The 24,139-nt window shown below is 39.5% G+C and overlaps 1 protein-coding gene across 1 annotated transcript in view; it reads left to right on the top strand.

Annotated features, from left to right (window-relative positions):
- The window catches only part of NSMCE2 (NSE2 (MMS21) homolog, SMC5-SMC6 complex SUMO ligase), a 214,032-nt gene that overhangs the window by 751 nt on the left and 189,142 nt on the right, over positions 1 to 24,139 (top strand). Inside the window, 1 exon segment of the mRNA XM_082719719.1 lies at positions 2,908 to 3,078. Coding sequence (XP_082575845.1) covers positions 2,922 to 3,078 — 157 coding nt within the window. The 5' untranslated portion in view covers positions 2,908 to 2,921.

Below are 24,139 nucleotides of genomic sequence, written 5' to 3'. Positions count from 1 at the left end.
AGAGAGGGAGAGTAGTAGCATGAGGGAGGGAGCAAGCTATTGCATATATGGGTAAGAGAAGGTTTCCTAAAGAAAGACGGATCCTTGCATCTCGAAGAAGGAGACAGCTCTGCCTGGACTTGTACAGGCCCCTGTGATTTGAAGGAGATTCAGCAGAATGTGTGTAAATTGTTTGCTCTTTGCCTATCACTGTGCTGTGCAGAAAGATGAGAGAGGGAAACCGTAATAACTGACGGCTCCTGCCTGAAGCCAATCTTAGACCTGCTGGGGTCTGAGAATGTGTGGCTTTCGGCTTCCCTCATTCAAATGTTGAGATGCTAGTATCAGTGTGATGGTATTTGGATGTGGGGCCTTTGAGAGGTGCTTAGGTCAAGAGGGTGGAGCCCTCCTGAATGGAATTAGTGCCTTTGTAAAAGAGGCTCCTCAAAGCTCCCTTGCACCTTCTACTGTGTGAAGACAGAGTGAGAAGGCCTCTGAACCAGGAAGAGGGCCTTCACCAGACCTTGACCTTTTTGGCACCTTGGTCTTGGACTTTCCAGCCTTCAGAACTGTGAGAGAGAAATTTCTGTTGTTTATAAATAAGCTACCTAGTCTGGTGTTTCGTTACAGCAGCCAGAATGGCCAAAGTCAAGACCTGTTAGTGGAGGCAAAATAACATGCTTGGGGAAAAACTCAGGAAGCCCTGTTTTAAACTTTCTTGGAAACTATAGGTACAGGGAACAAAGAGTTTATTGTTACTGGGGAAGGCTCCAAGAGGAGGTTGATTTAAACCCAAGGTTTCTCAACCACCCCATTTTGGGCAAGATGATTCTTTGGGGAAGGGGGGGGTGTCCTATGAATTATGTACTTAACTGTACTTAGTGGGAGAAAGAGGGAAGAGTGGGTCTACTCCATGTATTCCCTTTGCTTCTCATTCTGAATCTTCTCCCTGGAAATACTCCAGAGTTACAGAAGGAAGTTTTTGCCCAAGTCTCTGCAAATGTAGAGTTGCATTAGAGTAATGTGAATTTTGCTTGCACATAATGAAGATAGCTTCTATGTGGTAGACACTCCCACTTAGCCTGGATTATATTATTCCTTATATACATCATGTGTTTTGTCAACTCTAACTGCTGTTAAAAAACAGTGTAGACTAGTGGCTTAAACAACAGAAATTTATTTTCACACTTCTGGAGACTAGAAGTCAGAGATTGGGGAGCTAGGATGGTTGGATGCTGATAAGGGCCCTCTTTCTGGTTTTCAGTCACCCCTCTTCTTGCTACGTCCTCACGTGGTGGAGAGAACTGGGGTGTCTCTTCCTCTCCTAATAAGGACACTAATCCTTTCCTGAGGGCTCTAGCCTCAGGGCATCTAAACCTAATTATCTCCCAAAGGCCTCATTTCTAATTACCATCATAATGGGGGTTAGGCTCTCAACATAAAATCTGGGGGGAGATGCAATGATCTCAGTGTTTTCCATACTTGTTTGATTTCAAGAATCACCTGGGGGCAGTTCATAAAAATACAGGTTTCCTCGGAGTGTCCACCAGGGACTTTGGTTCAGTAAGTCTGAGATAGTCCTATATATAAATTTATATTTTTAATAAGCATTTCAACTGATTCTTAAGATCAGACACGTTTTAGAAAACTACATTTAATTTATCCTCAATAATGCTGTGAAATAGATACGATTATTTCCTTTTACACCAGAGCAGACTGAAGATAGAGAAGGTAAGCAACTTAAACAGCGACGTGCAATTATAAAAGGTATGGATGAGACCGGATTTCCAAGCTTCTCTGTTCAGTGTCCATTCTCTCAAGCACTATTCCGTATTCTTTCTTTTTTTTTTCTTTTTCAAAGATTTTGTTTATTTGACAGACAAAGATCACAAGTAGGCAGAGAGGCAGGCAGAGAGAGGAAGGGAAGCAGGTTCCCTGCTGAGCAGAGAGTCCAATGTGGGACTCGATCCCAAGACCCTGGGGTCATGACCTGAGCCGAAGGCAGAGGCTTAACCCACTGAGCCACCCATGCGCCCCTACTCCGTATTCTTGCTTATCAGGTTATAATGATTAAGTTGATGTTAATACTTGCTTCCACATGCTGGACATTATTCTGAGTGTTTTATTATACACCTTATCTCATTCTGTTCACACAGTAACCCTGGAGGTGGGCACTGCATGATTCCAATTTTAGGAAGGGAAAAATGAAACACTGAGAGGTTAAATAATTTGCCTAAAGTGATTCAGTTACTTAACTGGGAAAATCAGGCTTTGAATTCAGATAGTCTCATTCTAGAAGCTGTATACTTGACCCTTACTCCATATCGCCCCCATACTTTGTAATGTAGATAAATTCTGCTTTTACTGACAGAATCTGGGATCTAACCAAGTCTGTAAATCTGTTAGAACCCAGAGGACTTTCAGGAATATATACAATGTCTATATATAATATGTTTTTCATTTATATTTATATATTTACAGTTTTCAGAATTAAATATGCATATATGTCAGGCACGTTAAAAATTACAGGTTTTGAAGTTCTCCCTATTAAGCTATTTTATTATTACTATTTTCAGTTTTTAGAAAAATGCATCATACAAGTAGTCTACTTTTTCTCACCCCTTCAGTTGAGAACTGTGCTGTTGTTAAATTCTTCAGAGAACCAGGGAATATTTTGAAAGAGAGTATTCTCCCTCCTTTGAAAAATGAAAACACTTAGCTTCCCCATGTATTGGGTGCATCTGTTTTTGGTGGCCCACATGACAGCACAATGCTTTGGTGTCCCCTCCAGGGATATAGAATGTATATAATACTTTGGCATTTGTGGGCTATTAGATACATTCATGTGGATGTTTACAGCAGTATTATTTTTCTGTAACATTATTATCCTGACTCCTAAATCTTATTTCATTGTGTTTAAAAACTTAGGTAATAACTTCAAGATGCCCGGACGTTCCAGTTCAAGTTCAGGTTCAACTGGTTTTATATCCTTCAGTGGTATAGAATCTGCTCTCTCCTCTTTGAAAAACTTCCAGTCCTGTATCAGCTCTGGAATGGATACAGCTTCTAGTGTTGCCTTGGATCTAGTGGAAACTCAGAGTAAGTAACAAAAGTTACTTCGTTTGTGTCTACTTTGGAATAACCCTGTATGGAGGAATCACTCTAAGGATGTGAGATACTGCTCACCTTTCAAGTGTTCCTGGGACAGTCGTTGATTCCCTCTGGGCATCGGTTTTCTCATCTTGTTCTACATAACACATAACCATGTACTGAGGATAAAATGAGCTCGACTCATTCATGTGTCTTCAGATAGTTATGTGCCAGTAGAAACCGTACTAGAAATTTTGCAGGCTGAATCATGAAGGTTCCTGATCTCAAGGAGCATACAATCTAAAGTGTGTGACATTTGTGAACTGTAAGGTATGCAAATGCATTCATATAAAATTATAATAAAATTATTTTGCATTCGTTTAACTCTGTTCATGCTTGACTACTTGGTAGACAGACTAAGGTTATGTTAGGGGTACAGGCACAGGAAGGCCTCTACCAAAATAGAAAAATTGAGTTTGATGAACTTTATCAACATTTTTCAATCAGAAGATTTGGAAAGCTGTTAATTTGCTGTCTTTGGATTAGGGTTTTTTAAATTTTATGTATGGAGGCGGGGGAGCAACAGTATTTTATGTGGTTTTTAGCCTTTTCATTGTTATATGATTTTGTGTGATTTTGTTTTTTCTGTCTAGTGTTCCTTAAGCTTATGGACTGGTGGACCTATAGTTTTGACCAAATTCAGAAAAATTTCTGCCACTATTTTTTTTTTTTTTTCCTAACTTATTTTGAGAGATAGAGAGAGAGAGAGATCCTGTGCAGGCAGGGGAAGGGGCAGAGGGAGAGCAAGAATCTCAAGCAGATTCTATGCTGAGTGCAGAGCCCTACACAGGGCTGCATCCCACTAACCTGACATCCTGACCTGAGCCAAAACCAAGAGTTGGATGTGTAACCAGCTGAGCCACTCAGGCACTCCTGCCACTATTTCTTCAGATAGTTGTTTTTTTTGTTTTGTTTTGTTTTTGTTTTTAAGATTTTATTTATTTATTTGACAGAGAGAGCTCACAAATAGGCAGAGAGGCAGGCAATTGGGTGGGGGGGAGCAGGCTGCCAGTGGAGCAGAGAACCCAATGCGGGGCAGAGGCTTTAACCCACTGAACCACCCAGGCGCCCCTTCAGATAGTTTTTTATAGTCCCTCCCCTCCCCTCTTCTTCTGGGACTCTAATTATATGTATATTGGACAGCTTGATAATGTCCTGTAAGTCACCAAGGCTTGATTTATTTTTTTTTTTTAGGTCTTTTTTTTCTGTCTGGCTTCAGTTTTAATAGTGTCTGTGGCTATGTCTTCAGGTTCATGGGTCTTCTACAGTCTCTGTTGTTAATTTTACGCAATGAATTTTAAATTTCAGACACTGGATTTTTCAACTGTAGACATAAAAAAGAATGAAATAGAATCTTCTATTCTCTTATTATGTTCATGTTTTCCTCTATATTCTGGAGTACATGGAGCATATTTATAATAGTTGTTTTAATATCCTCCTCTGCTAATTCTGTCTTTCCTGTCGTTCCTTCTTCCCATGGACATTGTGTGTCTTATGTTGTTGAGTGTTTGGATTTTGTTGTCTACCGATAAAGAGTTACGGCGTTTGTTTTGGCAGGCATCAGAGTAATTTGTGGATTACACCAGTCCTTTCCAGGCTGGTTGTTAGACTCCGTTAGTGCGGGTCAAGTTAGTGTCAATTTATTTGAAGGCCACTTTAACCTCTTCTGGAGCTTGGCCTTTCTGCATCTCTGTTGACTGCCCAGAGGGTTCTGTGAGATAGCTCCACTCTGCCGGATGGAATTCGAATGTCTCCCAGTTCTGTGTGAGTTCGGGGAATTGTTCACTTTTCAGCTCCCAGCAATTGTTTCTCAGTGGTTTAGGATTGAGGAGATCTCTGCAGATCTTAGAGCACTCTCTCTTTGTGGTAGCTCCCTTTTGGTGCTCTGTCTTGAAAACCCCTGTTGTCTTAGCTTCCTCGAACTCCAGTCTCTGTCTCCTTGGTCCTTCAAGACTTTCCTTCTCTGCTTGGCTGCTTCCTCCCTCGTGCAGGGAGGCAGGCGAATTCAGGACTTACCTAATTTGTTTGTCCCTTTCTGGGAGGCTCACGGTTCTGCTCTCCCTGTGTTCCCACTGTCTGAAAGCGGCTGTCTCATATATTTTGTCCAGCTTTCTCGTCCTCACCACAGGACATCCGATTCCAGGCCTGTCGTTCATTCGTGGCTGGCAGCCGAAGTCACCCATAATGTTTAGTGGGTAGCTTCTCTAGATCTGACCCTTCCCAGCCTGATCTGTAGTCTATTTTCGGATCTTTGGCTTTAGCTTTGGTAGGAGGCCTGGATAAAAGTCATCATAAAATCTGCAGCCGCAAGAGAAGAGACTGGAGTCTGAACCAGTTGACTGTGCTGTTGGACAGCAGTGAAGGGCTTGGGGGAAATTAAAGTGCAGAAGAGCGTGTGTGAAAGTCCATAAATCACCTTCATAGCAGAACTGTTCCCTTTTCCTCTTAGCCTTGTAAGATTGGTACCCTTCCTGTTTACCTTTTGGGTTCCCCAGTTTCATCACAAATTAAAAATGAGCTTTGCTAGACGAGGTGGTGGTGATCACGTGGGTATCATTTTCTCACTTGGTACTGTGGATCTCTTGTTACTATATTATTAAATTGTTGATATAGGGGTTCTTGTTCCCACACACTTGGAGGGGGGTGAATATGCAACTGTTTTGGTTGCATATTCCTAAAGCAGGTTGCTGTCCCCATTCAACTTAGAGCTCATTTGAAATGATCACTTTTCCCTGAGTTATGTTATAGTGTGTGGTGTTTAAGCAGTAGACCCTTAGTGCCACCATATCTCTTTTTCTCTGAATGTGTTGGTATTCTGGGAATACTTTCTTATTTACCTAATTGCAAAATAGAATTTCTTACATTAGGAGATTTTTCAAGTAGCTGGGGCTTATTTTTTGGATTTTTAAATTTTTAGATACTGTACTGATTTCTGAGGCAAAAGTACGGACTTCATTTACCAAAATTGTTGTTGTGATGATCGTCTTTAAGCAATTCAATTTTCAGAAGCCCTTTAAGTTTAGTTAGATAAAATTGAGGAATGGCCCCATTCTAAAATATTAATGTACGTCCAGCTGTGGCCTCTCCTTATGCCTCTATGCCAGTACAGGAAAGGTTTGAGAAGAACAGATTTGTCAGAAACTTCATCCTATTAGGGGCAGTTGCTCTTAAAATGTTAGAATGAAAAAGTTGGTCTCTGTATATTTAAAGTAATATTTTAAAAGTACAAAATGAAAACTAATCAAGAGAGCAAGTCTTTGAACTTCCTTTATACACTTATGTCACCTGTATTCATGTCTTTGATGTTGCCAGTCATACTTGGGTTTGCAAGGCTGGCTTTTCAGAGTTGATTTTTTCCCTCCCAAATGACTGGTTTGCAGTTTGAGCCACAGAGTAAGGGATGGCACTTAATTTCGACAGTGTGGAGGTGGCCATTCTGATTTCTTGATCCAGTTTTTGTTTGTTTTTTACTTAGAAACATATGTAACTCTTTTGAGTAAATAGATATTAAAATTGAGAGTGTTTTTTTTTCCCCCAAAGGAGAGCATGCTATAAAGCTGAATTTAAAGATTTTATTTAGTTATTTGCAGGGGGAGGAGGGGTAGAGAGAGAGGGGGAAGCAGGATCCCTGCTCAGCTGGAAGCCAGATGCAGGCTGGGACCTGGGAACCTGAGATCATGACCTGAGCCAAAGTCAAACACTTAACACTTAATGGACTGAGCCACCCAGACGCCCCCGTAAAGCTGAATTTAAAGAAATGCGATCTTAGATAAATTATGGGGCTGCTTTTACTGAACCCTGGGTGTTTTAAGTTGCTACTTGATAAACAAGTTTTCCCTCCATTAAGACCTAAATAGAAAATAAACAACTTAGCAAGGCTTCATGAGATCTGCTTTTCTCCTGATTACTTTGTAACACAATTGCACAGTGCAGATACATACAGTGGACTTTTCTGTGGCATCTGTTATCATTAGGGTAGATGATTATTAATTTAAAAATTAAAAGTAGCAGTATTCAGGGCACTTGGGTGGCTCAGTTGGTTAAGCATCCAACTTGATCTTGTCTCAGGTAGTGATCTCAGGGTCCTGTGATCCCGCCCCTGTCGGGCTCTGCACTCAGTGGGGAGTTTGCTTGAGGATCGTCTCTCTTGCTCTCCCTTTGCCCCTCCACCAACTTGTGCATGTGCTCTCCCTCTCTCTTTCTCAAATAAATAGATAATAAATGTTTAAAAAGAGAAATATCCCGGGTGGCTAATTCTGTTGAGTGTCTGTGTTTGGCTCAGGTCATCGTCCCAGGGTCCTGAGATCAAGTCTCGCATTGGGCTCTCTGCTCAGCAGGGGAACCTGCTTCTCTCTGTCCCTCTGCCCATGTGCTCTCTTTCTAAATCACTCAGTCTCTCAAATAAATAAATAAAATCTTTAAAAAAATAATAAAAAAACAAATAATCTTTAAAAGTCACCAGTATTCTTTCTTCTTGGCTTTTCGTGTGTTCCCAGATGAGCCCTGCCCCCACTTACGATGTGGTAACATGCCATATCCTCATATCCTGAAACCAGTTAATGTTTTTTCTTTGTTTCATGGGGTGTTTTTGCATTTATATTGTATTTTGCTCTGTTAATGTCTGATCTTCCCTTTGAACCTGGTGTCCTGGGGTAGAGACCTCGGAGAGTTCCTCTCACATTTTCAGAGGCTTGATGTTCATCAGGTGTTGAACGTATATAAATTAGTTAGTAAGTGTCTTTGAAGACTCTACTCCAAATAGAGATACTTGGATCCACTGTATAGAAAATAAGTTGTTTTCCAAAATTAGAAATTGAGCACTTCTGTTAATTTGTAAACTTCATTTTTTAAAGACTGGCATTTAATTTTTCTGTAATTCTCAAACCTGAGGGTGCATCAGAACCACTTAGAGGGTTTATTAAAATACAGATTGCAGGGGCGCCTGGGTGGCTTAGATGATTAAGCATCTGCCTTCAGCTCAGGTCATGATCTCTGGTCCTGGGATCCAGCCCCACATCAGGCTCCCAGCTCAGTGGGGAGCCTGCTTCTCCCTCTGCCTCTCCCTCTGCTTGTGCTTTGTGCTCTGTCTCTCTCTCTCTCAAATGAATAAATAAAATCTTTAAAAAAAAAATACAGATTGCAGGACCCCACCACCAGAGTTTCAACAGGTCTGTTGAGCCCAAGAATTTGCAATTCTAACAAGTTACCAGGTGATGCTGATGTTGATGCTGCTGATCCACTAGCGCCAGATTTTGAGAACCCCGGGCCTGACCTCATTGACTATTTGGCCGGAAACATACACCACTAGGTGGCACCAGAATACTTCTTATGAGGTAGCCTTCGGCCTTAGGGCCACTATTGAATGCAGACGAGGATTGGGCAAAAGGAACACTCACTAACTGGTTGGAATTTTGTAGCCTAGAGCCCGAGTTATTTCGTATATCTAAGAAAACAAACATATGTTGACTATATCAGAGCAGAGAAACTATAGGATTGTTAAGGTTACATTTTACGATGAGCTCTTCCAGGAATGAGGACTAACCAACCGTATTATCTCCACTACCTTCGTTTTCAATTATGCAGGTGACTCATTTTCATTGACTGGTGATACATGTAGACCCCGTCACAAGACAGAAGTATACACCGCAGCTTTGTTAGTTATTATTCTAAGTTACTGAATCTTGATTTTGTTGTTGATTACATTTAAAAACCTCTCTAAAAAGGTTTACACATTCTGTTCACAAGCCTAGGTCATTTGGTCCTTCTGCTAGAGGGCTAACTGTGTTTGGGGCAGTTTTAGGAGCTGGAAAGGTGAAAATGTGCTTTCCTTTCCTACTGGCTTCCTCAGGCAGAAAGTTGAGTAGTTTCGTCTTTAAGAGCCGGCGAGAGGAAACTTCGGGCGCTTCTTTGCCTTGCCTCCCTCTTCTGGCTTTGCATCCTCACCCCATAAATTTCCAACCATCCCAGCACCTCCGGATTTTCTTTCTTCTACTGACTGTAACAACCTGAAAGTCGGGATGGTTTCTCTGAATGATGGAATTTGTGGGAATCATTGATTGCTGTGCTCTCCTGTTTGCTAAGCTCCCCTGTTCACAATGGGATGTCACTTTCTGAAATAGTAAATGAGTCGTCTTTCAGTTTTTGAAACAGAGTACGTATAGTATCTGAATACTGTCCGAGTTTCCAGGCTCTTGGGAATACTCTTTCTGTTGATTCTATTTTTTTTTTTATCTTTGGAGCAAAGTGACCTAATAGGGTATGATAATGACTAATACAGAAAAAACGGAGTTGAGATCACTCGATCAGACTTAAAAATTAGGCTAGCATTTTATCGTGTGTCTTTGATCATTGGGAAGAATTAAGGCTAGTTTAATGTTAGGCAAAGATGACAACTCAAGGCAGAATAGAGCAGACTTTAGAATTGATTTTGAAACATCAGTTTCCTTTTTAGAAAATAAAATTTTGTCTGGTGGTAAGCTGAAAGGAGCTTTTATTAGGTTGGTGATTCACAGTTGAAATCAGTTTGATTATTTTAGAGAGGATTATTTTTTTCATTCAGGCCTTTATCTTTTCTCTGTACTTTAAAACTGAAATTATATATTTGTGTTTTACGTAAGTGTAAAGCGTTATTTATATACTGCAGCACTGTCCAATAAAAATCTAGGGGGAGGCACATGTGCAATTTAAATTTTTGTTATCCTCATTACAAAAGGTAAGAAAGAGAATTTAATTTTAGTAATAATTTTATTTAATCCCGTATATCTAAAATAAGATTATAGCATATAATCAGTATAAAAATTGAGTTATTTTTTCCTTTTCTTTTTTAATGTCTGCAAGTTCAGAGTCCTTCAGTCCATTTCAGTCTGGACCAGCCACATTTCATATGCTTAAAAGCCACATTTGGCAGCTGGCTGCTGTCGGAGATCGTGGCAAGTGTCAGTGGACAGCAAGAGTCTGTAAGGAAGGCAGTCACATCAACTAGCTTTGCAGCTTTTTAGTAGTTTTGGTGACTATTCAAATCAAACCACTTGGTAAAATGAGATAATACCATTTATTGAATTTTTTTTTTTTTTTTTTTTTTGGTACTTGTCACTCCCCTACCACTGGTATGATTGGTATTTCCAGTTTTTCCCCAAATTGTTTAACCAGCTTAAAATTACTTACTTTGGGGGATCCTGTTAATGTTTTATGCTGTTGGAAATGTCACATGCTGATTTGACTCCATTCCTACAGTACTTTTGATATTTTGTAGCTAATATGGTAAATTAGTTTCTTCTGGTATCGGGCCAGCCAGAAAGGTCAAGCCTCTTAACTTCAGCAGCCAGAATACTCTAGTTGCTGTAAACAATTAAGCCTGTCAGCAATTGACCTTGGAAATGCTAATTTGCTTGTCCCTGGGTTCTGCTTCCAGAGGCTTTCACTCTGCGGATGAGAGTTAAAAACTCGAAAGTACTAAAGTACTAGACAGAGCTCTGGGCTGGCGCCACCCACACCTTGCTTTTTGCTTCATTTTCTTGCCTGTGACCAAATTACAAGGGGAGTGTTCCTTGCAAGAATTTCTTCGAAGGCCTCATCAAATTCTGTCTACACTGACACAGAGGAAGCTTCCGTGACCTTTGGCTGTACCCTTCCCCATCCTTCTGCAGCACCATTGGCCATAGCGATGGTTGGTTAAGAATGATTTCATCACTCTTCCATGATACTTCTTAAATTTATTGAAAAAGGATATGGAAGGCAGCTTTTATCAACTTCCTTGGTTTTGTATTTGTTACGGCTGTTGTAGTGTCAGATCCTGAAGAGGGTAGCTGAAAAGGTAAGAAGCAAATGTTAGTTGGACAAGTTACACCCAGTGAGACGTTACAGGCAGTGTTCAGTAGATGGAGGAGGAGCAGAGGGAATATTTATAAAACCCAGAGTTACTGTCTCTAAACTGGTGGTGGCAGCAGTGGCGGCGTTTGCTAGAAGACAAAGATGTAGCTTTCCCTTTTCTTTGGGTCAGTGCTCATGCAAAGTGATTTTTCTCTCTTTACCATACAGTGCTGATTCAAAACAGTTTTTGAGTTTGGTTGGTTTTCGCTTTTCTTAGGTAATTGTTAGAGCTTTATGTAGATCCACCACCAATTATTTATTGGCCCATGTCCTCGAGAAGCTAATAATTGAGTTAACAGATACGACAAGTATATGTAAAGATAAGGAGAACTTCATAGTAGTAAATGAGATTATGAGCCTATTTAGCCCACTCATGGCTTTTTACATTATAACCTAGCCCCCTGATTTTATATCCAGTAGGCATAAGTCTTTTGTAAACTATACTTATTAAGCAACTTAATAATAGTGGACACAGTGCTTTCTGTGTGCCAGCCATGCTCTAAATGCCTTATGGGTATTCATTTAATTTTACAACAATGCTATAGGGTAGGTAGGTAACATAATTAATTACTGTTCAACATATGAGTACACTGAGCCTTGAGGTTGACCAAGGACTATGTACCATTCTCTGAAAGGGTTATTTTATCACAATAACCTATTTCAGATTGGAAATACACATTTTAATGATTTACTCCTTGTATATTCTCTAGTGTTCTTGTGTGACTTTTCCCTTTCAGTTGCACTAAGCTTTGAGATAAGTCCTCTTATCTACTTAAGTATTGCCTATGCCTCTGCTCATTGTAGAGACAGCCCTTTTGCTGAGCTCTGTCGCCATTGTACCTGAAAATGAGTTTCCCATTAAAACAGTCTGGAGAGTTCATTCTGTGCTTATTCTCATTATTGACTTATAAGGTTCCCTTGCTGAGCTTACAAAAAAAAAAAAAAAAGAGTTTTGCCTATTTATAAATCTTGGTGACCATTGTCTCTAGATCATTCTTGTTTGATCATGTCTCAGGCCATGACCAAAGCATCTGGCATTTACTCTCTGCAAATAGTAGCTATTAATTTCTGTGCCATTTTAAACCATAGAGCATAGTTTACAAGAATGTTCATGATGTCACCAGCTACACCCCTCTTTACACTCGGTATACGCCAGTTGGAGAGACTGGATTTAGTTCCCAGAGTATGTGCCCTGTCAAGCCTCCTTGGCTGTGTTCACATGACTTGCTCTCTGTGTTGACTGCTTAGAAGGCATTGATTCGTCTCTCGGGGGCAAGCTTAAGTATTTTCTTTTGTCTTCAGATACTCTCCCAACCAGACCAAACTGATGTCTTTGGTTTCTCTGTGTTGGCAAGCAGTCATCCTTCAAAACAGTAGAGTGCTTCTTTGCATTAATTATTTATAAAGTCTATATTCCTACCATTAGATATGGGAATTTGGAAAAGTCAGTTAAGAACATCCTGTTTCCTGGTCAAATTTTGGCCTTCTGTCTGTTTCAGCTACCCAGTTCTGCCATAAACAATACTAAGTGAATGGATGTTGACCAATTACAGGCTCTACTGACCCCCAGTTGAGACAACATTCTGTGATAGTCTTTTTTCCTGTATATGGATTGAAGAATGGGTTAAGTTTTACACAATCAAAACGCAGAAGTGATACCTGAAAATGAATTGTGGAGAAGACAGCAATGTTCTTGCAAATAACTTTTTTCCCCCTAATTCCTTAAATTACCGGTAAAAATTAATTTCTAGTTTCACATAAAAGAGCATAATGTGAGCCTTGACAGTGTCTGTATCAAGGTCCTATATCTATATCTATATCATGAAAATTCTTACTTATAAAGGTTTTTGAGTCCTACATGTCCATATCAAAGTGCATGTACTTAATTATATTTCAGTTTCCTTTCCGAGAGCCGTTTATGTTCTTTGAAGTTAGTCCCACAAATATTTACTAAGTACCTATTATCTGACAAACAGTATGCTAGAGATACAAAGACAGGAGGATACCCTCAACAAATTTCTAGATCTTGTTACAGATATTTTCTTTCTTAACAATCCCATGAAAGTGAAGTAAACATTTGCCAGATGAGATTGCTGAAGCTCAGGGGCGTTAAGGGATTTGCTTGAAGTCGCCATGTTTAGTTCGACTGGATGGTTCTCAAATCAAGACAGCTTCTGCTGTGTGCCCTGCGCATGCACACACGCACACACGCACACACTCATTCTTGTGTGTGTCCTCATGTCCTCTGCCAGTCCTAATTGCCTTCATAGGTATTAGATTGGTGCCATCAATAAAGGATCCCTCATTATGAGATGTGGTGACGCTGTTACGAAATTTATTTTGCAACTTAGGGTTTATCACCTTAGATTCACCTTAATGGGATTTTACTCGTGCTAACCTCGTTTCTTTTTAATCTCTTCTGGTTAATTACTCCTCTGATCTCCATTAGCTGTTTTATCCTTTTGTTTGGTGACTTTTTAAAGATACAGGCTGTTGAGATAAAATTCACAAACCATATAATTCAGACTTTGAAGTTTATAACTTAGTGGTTTTTAATATAAATATAGATACTTGATATATTCAATTTTAGAACATCTTCATCACCTCTAAAAAAGGAAGCCTGTACTCTCTAGCTATCACCTGTCTGTCCCTCCCCATTCTCCTCAGCCCTGAAGGAGCCACTACTACTTCTTCCTCCACAGAATTGCCCATTCTGGACATTTACTGTAAATGTAATCATATGTGGCCTTTGTGACTGGCTTCAGTCACTTCACATGATGTTTTCAGGGTTCGTTTGTATTCTCTAGCATGTATCAGTACTTCATCCCTTTTTATGACCAGATAATAGTCCACTATGTGTGTATACCACATTTTATGTATGCATTCATCCATTGGTGAACATTGGATTATTATTGGTAATAGTTATCTGTATATTAAGAAACGCTGCTATGAACATGTGTGTATAAGTTGGTATCTCACTGTGGGTTTGATTTGCATTTCCCTGGTGACTAGTGATGTGAAGCATCTTAGCTTGTACTTATTGGCTGCTTATATCTCTTCTTTGGAGAAATGCCGATCAGATTCAATGCCCATTTTCAAACTGAGTTATTTCTGTTTATAGCTTTGAGTTGTAAGTGTGCTTTATATGGTCTAGATACAAGTTTATTATCAAATACATGATTTGCAGATTTTTTTTTTCCTATTCTTCGGATTATCTGTTTATTTTGTTGGTAGTTTGGAAGCACACAGGTTTTTAATTTTGATGAAGTCCAATTATCTCCTTTTTCTTTTGTTCCTTGTGGTTTAGGTATCAAACCTAAGGATCCATTTCCATATCAAAGGTCATGCAAATTTATCCATATTTTCTTTTGGAGTTTCGTTCTTTTGCCTGTGGCTATCCAGTTGTCCCAGCACTATTCTTTCCCCCAGTGAATGATCTTGGTACCTTGTTGCCAATCAGTAGACCATAGACACAGGTTTGTTTTTGGATTCTTAATTCTGTTCCATTGATGGAATTCTATATACCTCTCTTTTTACCAGTACCACCCCTGTCTTGGCTGTTGCTTTGTAGTAAGTTTTGAAATCAGAAGGTATAGTCCTCAGAGTTTGTTCTTTTTAAAGATTGTTTTGGGTATTTGGGGTATCTTGTACCTCTGTATGAATTTTAGGATCAGCATGTCAATTTCTACAAAGAAGCTGGCTTCTGATAGGGTTGCATGGAATTACAGATCAATTTCGCTAGTGTTACGATCTTTACAATATTAGGTCTTTTGATCCGTGACCATAGGAGCTTTTTTACCTTTTATATATATCTTTAATTTCTTTTAACAGTGTTTTCAGAGTATTTATATTACACTTTTGTAAATTTCAAAACATTTCACTTTTTTGATGCTTTGTAAATGTAATTGTTTTCTTAATTTTCTTAGATTGTTTATTATAAAATACACTTGACTTTTATGTTGATCTTATATCTTGCAATCTTGCTGAACTCGTTTAATAGTTCTAAATATTTTTTTGGTGGATTCCTAGCATTTTCTATATACAACATTGTGTCATCTGAGGGTAGGTACAGTTTTATTTCTTTATTTCCAATCCTTTTGCATTAGTTTATTTTTCTTGCCTAATTACCCTGGCTAGAACCTGCAGTATGGTTAACTAGACATGGCAAGAATGGACATCCTTATTTTGCTCCTGATCTTAGGGCACAAGCATCCTGTCTTTTTACTAAGCATAACGTTTGCCAGAAAAATCCCTTCTGCCTGCAGTGTCCATCTAGCACCGTCTACTGAGAAAGTGTAACGTTATGCTCACTGTAAGAAATGCTTAAAGCACTTTCATCTATTATCACAGAGATGTATTAAAAAGTGAATTTTAAGTTGAAAAGCAATAAATTGAGTACCTGGTACAGCACACAAATAAGCAAGTGGACTGTTGCTTTAAAGGTGCTGTGAAAGAAACCTGTGTCAGGAAACAGTGGGGGGGCACCATGGGGTTAGTCCATTCTAGCGAGGAGCTTTGAGGAGAACTTTCATACAGGGGACATTGACAAAAAGATGAGTATTTCCTGTGGAGTGGGACAGGGTATTTTTGAGGGAAGCAAAGGTGAGAAGAGGTGTGAAGATCTGTGGAGCTCTGCAGGTTTTACCCCCCTTGCAGGCTAACAAGTTAGCTGGTCACAGCTTCATGGATGCCGCCAAAAGATAGGAGACTCCTGGGTCACAGTCTTTCTTGTTGCTTCATATCGAGTAGGTTTGTGTTTCCATAGGTTCGCCTTGCTGACCCCCACCCAAATCTTTACCGGGCTGGTATGGAAGGGCCCAGGGTGATCTGCAGTCTGTGTCCACCTGAGGACCCTCGAGCTCAGGGAATCCAGATTTTTATAATGGGCAATAAATGTCCCCACTCTCTGGCTCTGGAAGAAGACATCGTCTTTTTTACACGTGCCTCTGCTCTGGAGGGAGACATTATTTCAAGCTTCCAGAGCTCTGTTCATGGTACAGACATCCTTGAAAAGATCATCTACAACAAAAGGGCGGTTAACGCCTCCGCTTACAAGATGCACAAAGATGTGTGAGACCCCTAAAGAATCGATTGCCAACACCTGACAGAGTCAGGTAGCTGCGAGCGGTTCATATCGAAGATCAGCTTTGATTGGGCCTTTCTCATTTTTAGCACCACGTCTTCCAGCTCCAGCACTTCGAGATGCAGTGCATTTCTCAGTCAGCAAGGCTGTGGCTGCTGCTGGCTTCGCCCCTGTCTTTCCCTTTTGACCAGTTAGGACAATGCAGTGCTTTGGTTGGCTGGGCAGAGTGACAAGGATGTCAGAAACCAGTTCTGGAATCAGGTAACCTGGGTTCAAACCCAGCTCAGGCAGTTATTGGCATTCTGATTTTAAGGAAATTTTGGTTTCTTCATTTATAAAATGTGGATAATATCGTAAAATAGCAAGTGATATCTAATGAGTATTGAACTGTGTACCCACACGTCTTCCTCACTTCCAGCTTATTTAGGGTTGTTGTAAGAATTAAATAATAGGTATAAAATGTTCTCCGCTATGCTTAGTACGTAGTATTCACATTTAATTGCTCAGTTATTTTGTTAATAATTATTTGGGCCATTTGCAGGTGAGAGTGGATCCTTAAGAGGTGTAGAATCATGAACTAAAATCTTGAATCTAGAACTAAATCTTGGTGTAGATTTAGTATGTTACAGTTAGTATTGTATAGATAGCCGTGAGTTAAAATTCAAGTTCTGCTCTCTCCTAGCTGTGTCGTTACGAACCAATTATTTCAGTTCTTTGAGCTCCCTTTTCACTGCATGTAAAGTACGGACAGTATCTTCTTTTCAGGGTTGTTCCTATTTTGAAACAGTTTATGTGCTTTGTATACAGGGTTTACCTCTTACCTTGACTGGTCAGCCTATAAACACTTGGCTTTGGTCATAAAGAGAATTTGTGGAAAACCAACTTAAAGTGTAAACCTCAGGGTGGGGATGGGACAGGGCACCAAGAGTGTGTGTAGGGAAGGGTGGGCATTATCTCCCTAATAGGAAAAAAGTGACATTTATGATAGATTTAAGAAGCAGAAATGTGTTCTAATTTGAGAAAATTATTATAGAATTTAATTTCAAGCAAAGAGGATCAGAGTTCCTATGGGACAGTCTAAAATAGACATTTAAACCAGTTAACAAAGAGAGATTATGTAATGTGTTACATAGAAGATGCAGTTTTTGTCAGTGTTCTCTGTTCTCTTGAAATAGAATCTTCCAGAATTTTTTGGTAGTTTTGGAATTTCTCAAGTTTGAAAGAATTAACCTGTATCTGCCTTTCCTTTGTTTTCTCAGTGCCAAACTTATGAGAGTATCTGGATCTTAACTTCAACTTAATAATAATGAAATTGGCAGTGTTGTTATCTGTAACTTGTTTCTAATTTTATAGTTTCCAGAGTGCACTGTGCACCTGTGTTTAGATACTTAATAATTGCAAAGTAGAATACCAAATAGTTGTTGCTATAAGAAACTCTGCTGGTTTCACACATCAAATTCCTGTAATACCTAGAAACCTCTTAGACCCAAATCATGTGAGAGATGATTAGGCAGGGTCTAAGAGGTATCTCAAATGCTCAGCTATGAAGCAGTTTCTCCCCTTTTCCTCTTTTATTTTTTGGCTTACTGATCATATGTTCCAGTAATTTACTTTTCACTCAGATGTTTAACAAGTATTTATATATTCACACCAAGGATACTGGCTTTGCTTCTCACCCTTACCACTTTTGGCCATATCGTCAGTGGGGGAACCTGTCAGAATACAAGCATAATTCTTTACATGATCTGCCCCACAAATTTTAATGTAGTTATAGCACAGTGAGAGCAAGTGACTGCTATGTGAACAGAGATTTTAATATACTTTTGTTCTATATTTAATGGTTTGGGTTGGTCCCAGTGCATACCATGGGAAGAGATTTCTCAAAAGAACCTTGAGGAAATATATTTGATTTCATCTGTTAGAGTTTAACAGGTGACTGATTTAGCTTCTCTTTTTCATTGAGAACACATTTTAAATCTAGACCTGGAAAAGAAAAGAAATGAAGTGTAAAATATAGGACAGGTGCCTATACATTTATTACAGATACTGTGTATTTCTCATGTGCTATAGTAACTGTTCTCCAGGAATGGCTCCTCTCAAGTCCCCCCATCTCTGTCTTTGGATGGTCTTCCTCACCTCAAGATATGGAGCTTATTGGGGTAATTTGTTAAGTACCAGTCAATGAAATTGGTACTGGGAATGGGATTTCAACCATGATGACGTATGCTCATATTGCCGTGAAAGAAACTACCTTAACACTTAATGTTTTAAAACCACAAACTTGTTTTTTGTTTTTTTCTACTATCTAATGATTCTGTGGTTTGACTGAACTGGGCTGGGAGGCTCTTCCACTCCAATATCAATTAATATCAATTAAGATGGTGGCCATTTGGGGGACTCGCCTGTTGAAACTCGCAGGGTCGCTCACTTACATGGTTGGCAGCTGGTTCTGATTGTTGACCGGATACTCAGCTGGAATTGTTGATGAGAGCCTGAGGATTGGGCTTCATATAGCCTTTCTTTGTGGTTTGGGTTCCTCCCAATGTAGTAACTGTATTAAGACGAAGAAAGCAGAAACTACCAGACCTGTTAAAACTTGGGCTCAGAAGTTCCAGAATATCACTTCCAATGTGTTCAGTTACTCAAATCCATCACAGGGCTAGCCTCAGTTCATGCATAAAGAAAATAGAGTCTATCTCTCACTGAGGTGGTAGCATTCATATAGAGATTGAAGAATTAATACTACCTGAACAAGTATTGGGTATACAGTGGTGACTAAAATAGACATGGGGGCTGGGGACTGAACAGAACCTGGAGAGAATTAGGAAAGGATCAGAATGGGGTAGTAGGCTCTCATAAGTCAAATTAAGGAGTTTGGACTTTAGGACAGTGAGAACCTATTAAAAAAGTTTTAAAAATAGGAATAAGATGGTTTCTATTTTGCACGAATTCTGTGGCTGTGATATGGAGAATGGCTTGCTAGGAATGAGTGTAGAGTTAGAAGGCCACCCAGTTAGGAGGCTGTTGCAGTCAGTCCTCTGGCATTAGATGATAGTGACTTGGGCTTAGAGGAGGAAGGTGACATGGGTGTTGACAAGTAGTCAGATTCCTTTTTTTTTTTTTTTAAGATTTTAGTATTTATTAGAGTATGCGAGTGCATGCACACAAGCAGGGAGAGGGGCAGAGGGAGAAGGAGAAAGAGAATCTCAAGCAGACTCCCCACTGAGCACAGAGTCTGACAGGGGGCTTGATCTCACGACCCTGAGATCATGACCTGTGCTGAAATCAAGAATCAGTTGCTTAACCGACTGAGCCATCCAGGCATCCTGAGTTGTCAGATTCTGTTTTTAAAATTAAAAAAAAAATTTTTTTTTTTTATTTGTGAGAGGGAGAGAGCAAGAGAGCACAGGCAGGGAAGGAGCATAGGGAGAGGGAGAAGTAGGCTCCCCACTGAGCAGGGAGCCTGATGCCGGGCTTGATTCCGGGACTCTGGGATTGTGACCTGAGCTGAAGGCAGACGCTTAACCTACTGAGCCACCCAAGCACCCCAAGTAGTCAGATTCTTAAGAGACAAAGGAGAAATAATTAATGCAACTCTATTATTGATTATGAAGGTTGAGGGAAAGGGAAGAAATCAGTGATGGTATTCAAATTTCTGTCTTATGCAACCATGTTACTAGAGGCTCCCACTGTCCACCATCCATTTACTTACTCTTTTGGCCCAAGTTATATTTAAGACAGTTTCACAATTATTAACCTCTGCCTCCGTGACAAACAACTTCACCAGCTAGTATGCAGTGCTTAGGTACAGGTCTTTGTACCTCTAGTCTTACAGTTTTCACTCAAAACTCTGTGTAAAGTTACTTAGGTCAGTGAGTTCACTCTTTAGTGAGATTAATTTAAACATTTGTAATGCAGTTAAATTCCTTTGTCATAGTCTGCCTTCTGTCCTCCATCTCCTGGCCCCTGATTGTTGCTTTATTGTTCTTATTGTTTTGTATACGTTAAAGTCCTTTGTGAGTTAAATTTATATGGGCTTTGACACTTTACAATCTCTTTTTGAAAATGTGTCCTGTACTGAGGACAGGCTGTGATGTCTGCTGGCAGCAGTGTTGGAAGCGTAAGGCTGAGACCAGGACTATGAATGAGACCATGGCCAGGTTTATAGCTCAGCAATCAGGTTTCATGAATCTTGTGTTTTTAGAGGTCAGGAATAGCCTTTATATTTAGGGACTTCCATTAGTCACGGGTTGGGGTTTAGAGGATTAGTAGATTTCAGGTATCAGGTAAAAAGTTGTCTCATTGTATCGGGACAGAGAGAGTGGAATTTAAGTGATGGCGAATGGAATCCACAAGGAAGGGCCGTATTAGGCTCACATGTTACACGTCCAATAGGTAGCAGCGGTGAGTTCTGGAACAGAACTTAGATTATGCTTAGAGTTTGTAGGAACTTGAAGGAAAGGATTTTTCGCTTTGAGCCTCCTGCAGAAATGTTTCTCAAACATCATTCCTCAACTGCCTGCCTTAGAAACATCTGGGGGGCTTATTTAAAAATTGCAGAATCAGAGCTTCTGGAAGCAGAGCCCAAGAATCAGCATTTTAAACAAACATCTCAAGTAATTCTGGTCCATTCAGAAGTTCGAGAACCCTTGCCTCTGAACCCTTGCCTCTATAGTGAGCGGTGAAGTGCCTTGCACCAAGTAGGTGTACCCTTGTGTATTTACTAAATTGAATTGCATGTACATTTGTTCTGATAACTTCTAAGTAGTACTCAGCAAGTAACATTAATAATACCTAATGCTTACTGAGTGTGCATTCTGTGTTGCCCTCTGTGCTAAGTGGCATTTGTCAATTAGCTCATTTAATTTGTATGAAGAAGATCCTATTATTCTTTCTTAACAGAAGATTGATAGAAAAATAAAGTTTAGAACGTTTAGATAACTTGCCCAAGATCACAAAATGTTCTTCAGTAGTAGGTGCAGAATTCAAAGCCATGCATTCCGCCTCCCAAGTCTGTGTTATTTATGACATTGTGGAATCTTTGTCTTTGGGGGTTCATGCTCTGCATCCCCATAGTTTTGGAGATAAATGAGCCAATCTTAGAATAAGGGGCTTAAAAATCACACTACCATTGAAGTGCTTCTGCAACTAAAAGTTTGTGTGTGTTCAGATTTTACTGTGTTTAGCTCTGTAGGGAGTACAGAGAGGCATGTTTCTTAAAACAATTTTTTTAAAAGGTTTTATTGATTTATTTGACAGAGACACAGTGAGAGAGGGAACACAGCAGAGGGAGTGGGAGAGGGAGAAGCAGGCTTCCCTCCAAGCTGGGAACCTGATGTGGGGCTTGATCCTAGCACCCTGGGATCATGACCTGAGCCGAAGGCAGACGCTTAACGACTGAGCCACCTAGGCACCCCCTTAAAACAATTTAAAAATATTAAAAATAGATAAAACATGTCAAGAAAATTTGCAGTGTCACATTACTGTAAAGCTACAGTACCATAGAGCATAAGGGTAAGAGCAGAGATTTATAGACCTTAAACTTGAAATGGCCTCTTCAGGTCATGTACTCCAGCTCCTTTTTACAGAAGAAGGGAACTGAGCCCCAGGAAACTCAAAATCTCTAAGCAATATCATCAGCCCCAGATGTCCTGATTCAGTCCAAACCGTTTCCTCTTTCATTCTGCTGCTTTCTTAAGTCTCTTTATGAAACAGTTAAAACTTATAACCAGAATTATTTTAAAAATCCATTCCATTTAGATGAACCTAATTAAAAGTTGTACAGATACTCACTAGAGGATGACAGTTTGCAGCTGAAATTAGAAGCAAATCTATTCTGGTAAATTTGGAAGGAATGTTGGGTGCCGTTGCAAAAAATAGATGTGAGTAAATGACTTAGGGTATTTAAGTAGAAAAGTTTGTTTTGAAACAAAGGCTTTTGTAGAATGCATTATTTATGGGACCTTACATTCAGTTTTGGTTTTCTAGCTTTTTAAAAGGCCTAAAATAATTCAAGAGTATAAAAATAGGAAAACAGCTGGTTGAGTTCTAGATTTGTTGAAAACGTGGATTTAAAGTAGCAGTTCCTCTTTGTCTTAGAATTCTGTGAATTCAGAAAGAATCTCAGAGAAAAGGCAATTTAGGATCTTAACTTTAGAGCATACATTAAAATAGTGGATCTCAAATTTTGCCATGCTTCAGAATCACCTGGAGGGCTTGTTAAAACACAGATTGCTGTTCCCCATCCCAGAGTTTCAGATCCACTTGTTTGGTGGAGGGCCTGAGAGCTTGCATTTCTACCAAGTTCCCAGGTGGTGCTAATGCACCTGGTCCGGTGACCACACTTTGAGAACTAGTGTGTTGGAGAAAACAAATTATAATAAAAAGCAATCATAATTTTGTGAGGTAATTATAGACTGAAAGCTGGTTGCTTTGATATCTGCTACATAAAAAATTTCTGTTGACTCATGTTTTCATATTTTATAGTAATAGTAAAACCATAATGATGACACTGAGAGACTTTATGATATTTGAAGTCTCTTCTGAGTCATTATGATAAGATGAAATTATATCAAACGTGGCCTGTGTTATGTGGTAGAATGTGCTTTTGGGGATAATAATAGTTGTCTGGAAATTAGGAATCCGTGTGTGGAATACTTTCGGGTAGCTCTCCAGTTACCGCCATACTCACCAACACTTGATATGGGCAGTCTTCTTAACTTCAGCTATTCTAATAAATACGTGGTGGTATCTTACGGTGTTCTAATTTGCATTTCCCTGCTGACCAGTAATGTTGAATACCTTTTCCTGAGCTTCTTTGGCATTGACCTCTTTGGTGAAGCATCTACCCAAATCTTGTTCTGTTTGTTACAGCTTTTTATTATTCAGTTTTGAGAATATGAGTAACTTTATATTTTCTGAATATAGTTTTTTATGAGATATATGGTTTGTGAGTATTTTCTCCCACTCTGTGCTCTTAACAATTATTTGGAGGGACAGACGTTTTTGATTTTGATAATCTCCAATTTATCAGTTTATTCTTCTACAGCTTGTGCTTTATTGTTGTATTTAAGAACTCTTCTTAACCCAAGATCTCAAAGGTCTGCTTTGTAATTTTTTCTAGAAGTTTTATAGTTTTAGATTTCACATTTAGGCTTATGATCCATTCTGACTAAATGTTTGTATTTGGCTCGAGGTATAGATCAAAGGTGTTCTGTTTTATGCAGATTGCCAGTTGTACCAGCAACTTGTTGAAAAGACTATTCGTTCTTGACTGAATTGCCTCAGCTCCTTTGTTAAATCAGTCATCCATATACAACGGTTTGTATTGCTGGACTCTGTTGTAGTCTGTTGATCTGCTTGCGTGTCTGTATCCCAGTACCTCCCTATTTGGATTACTGAAGCTTTATGGTAAGTCTTGAAATTGGGTAGTGTTGGGCCTCCAACTTTCTCTTTTTGAAGGTTGTTTTGGCTATTCTAAGTCCTTTGCATTTTCAATATGAATTTTAGAATCTGTGCCAAAGATTCTTTGAAATCTATGAAAAAGAGGTCATAGAATTTTGATTGGTGTTGTGTGCCCTGCAACCTGAAAACTCCCTCAAGATGGTTGGGGGTGGTGCACAATCACAGGTTTCATCTCATATTTCCTATCATCCTGATTCCTCTTCCTTGGATGACTTCTAGCATCTTGCAAACTGTTATTTATTTATATATTTTCAGTTTGAATTTTTTGTTTTAGGCAGGAGAATAAATTTGGTCCCCGTTACTCAGTCTTGGCCAGAAATGTACATACGATGGTAGGTTTTTTGATAAACAAGAGAGTACCCTCAGATTTGCTCTTGAGCCCTGGTTACGACCTGGAAGAAGGACTGGAGGGAGAAGAGGGTGAAAAAGGAAGTCACTGAAGAAGCAAAGCAGTAATCTGAGGAAGATGAAGTAAGGATTGAAATTCAGGCAGCTATAGTTGGAAAGGGAGGAAAGGACAGAATAATTGACTTGAGTGGGCCGAATTGATAGAACCTGTGGAGGGTGTGGAGTGGTGTGGAGGATGCCAGGATG

Source organism: Mustela nivalis (genome assembly GCF_964662115.1).
Source record: "Mustela nivalis genome assembly, chromosome: 2".
Lineage (NCBI taxonomy): Eukaryota > Metazoa > Chordata > Mammalia > Carnivora > Mustelidae > Mustela > Mustela nivalis.
This window is presented reverse-complemented; position numbering and strand designations above follow the sequence as displayed.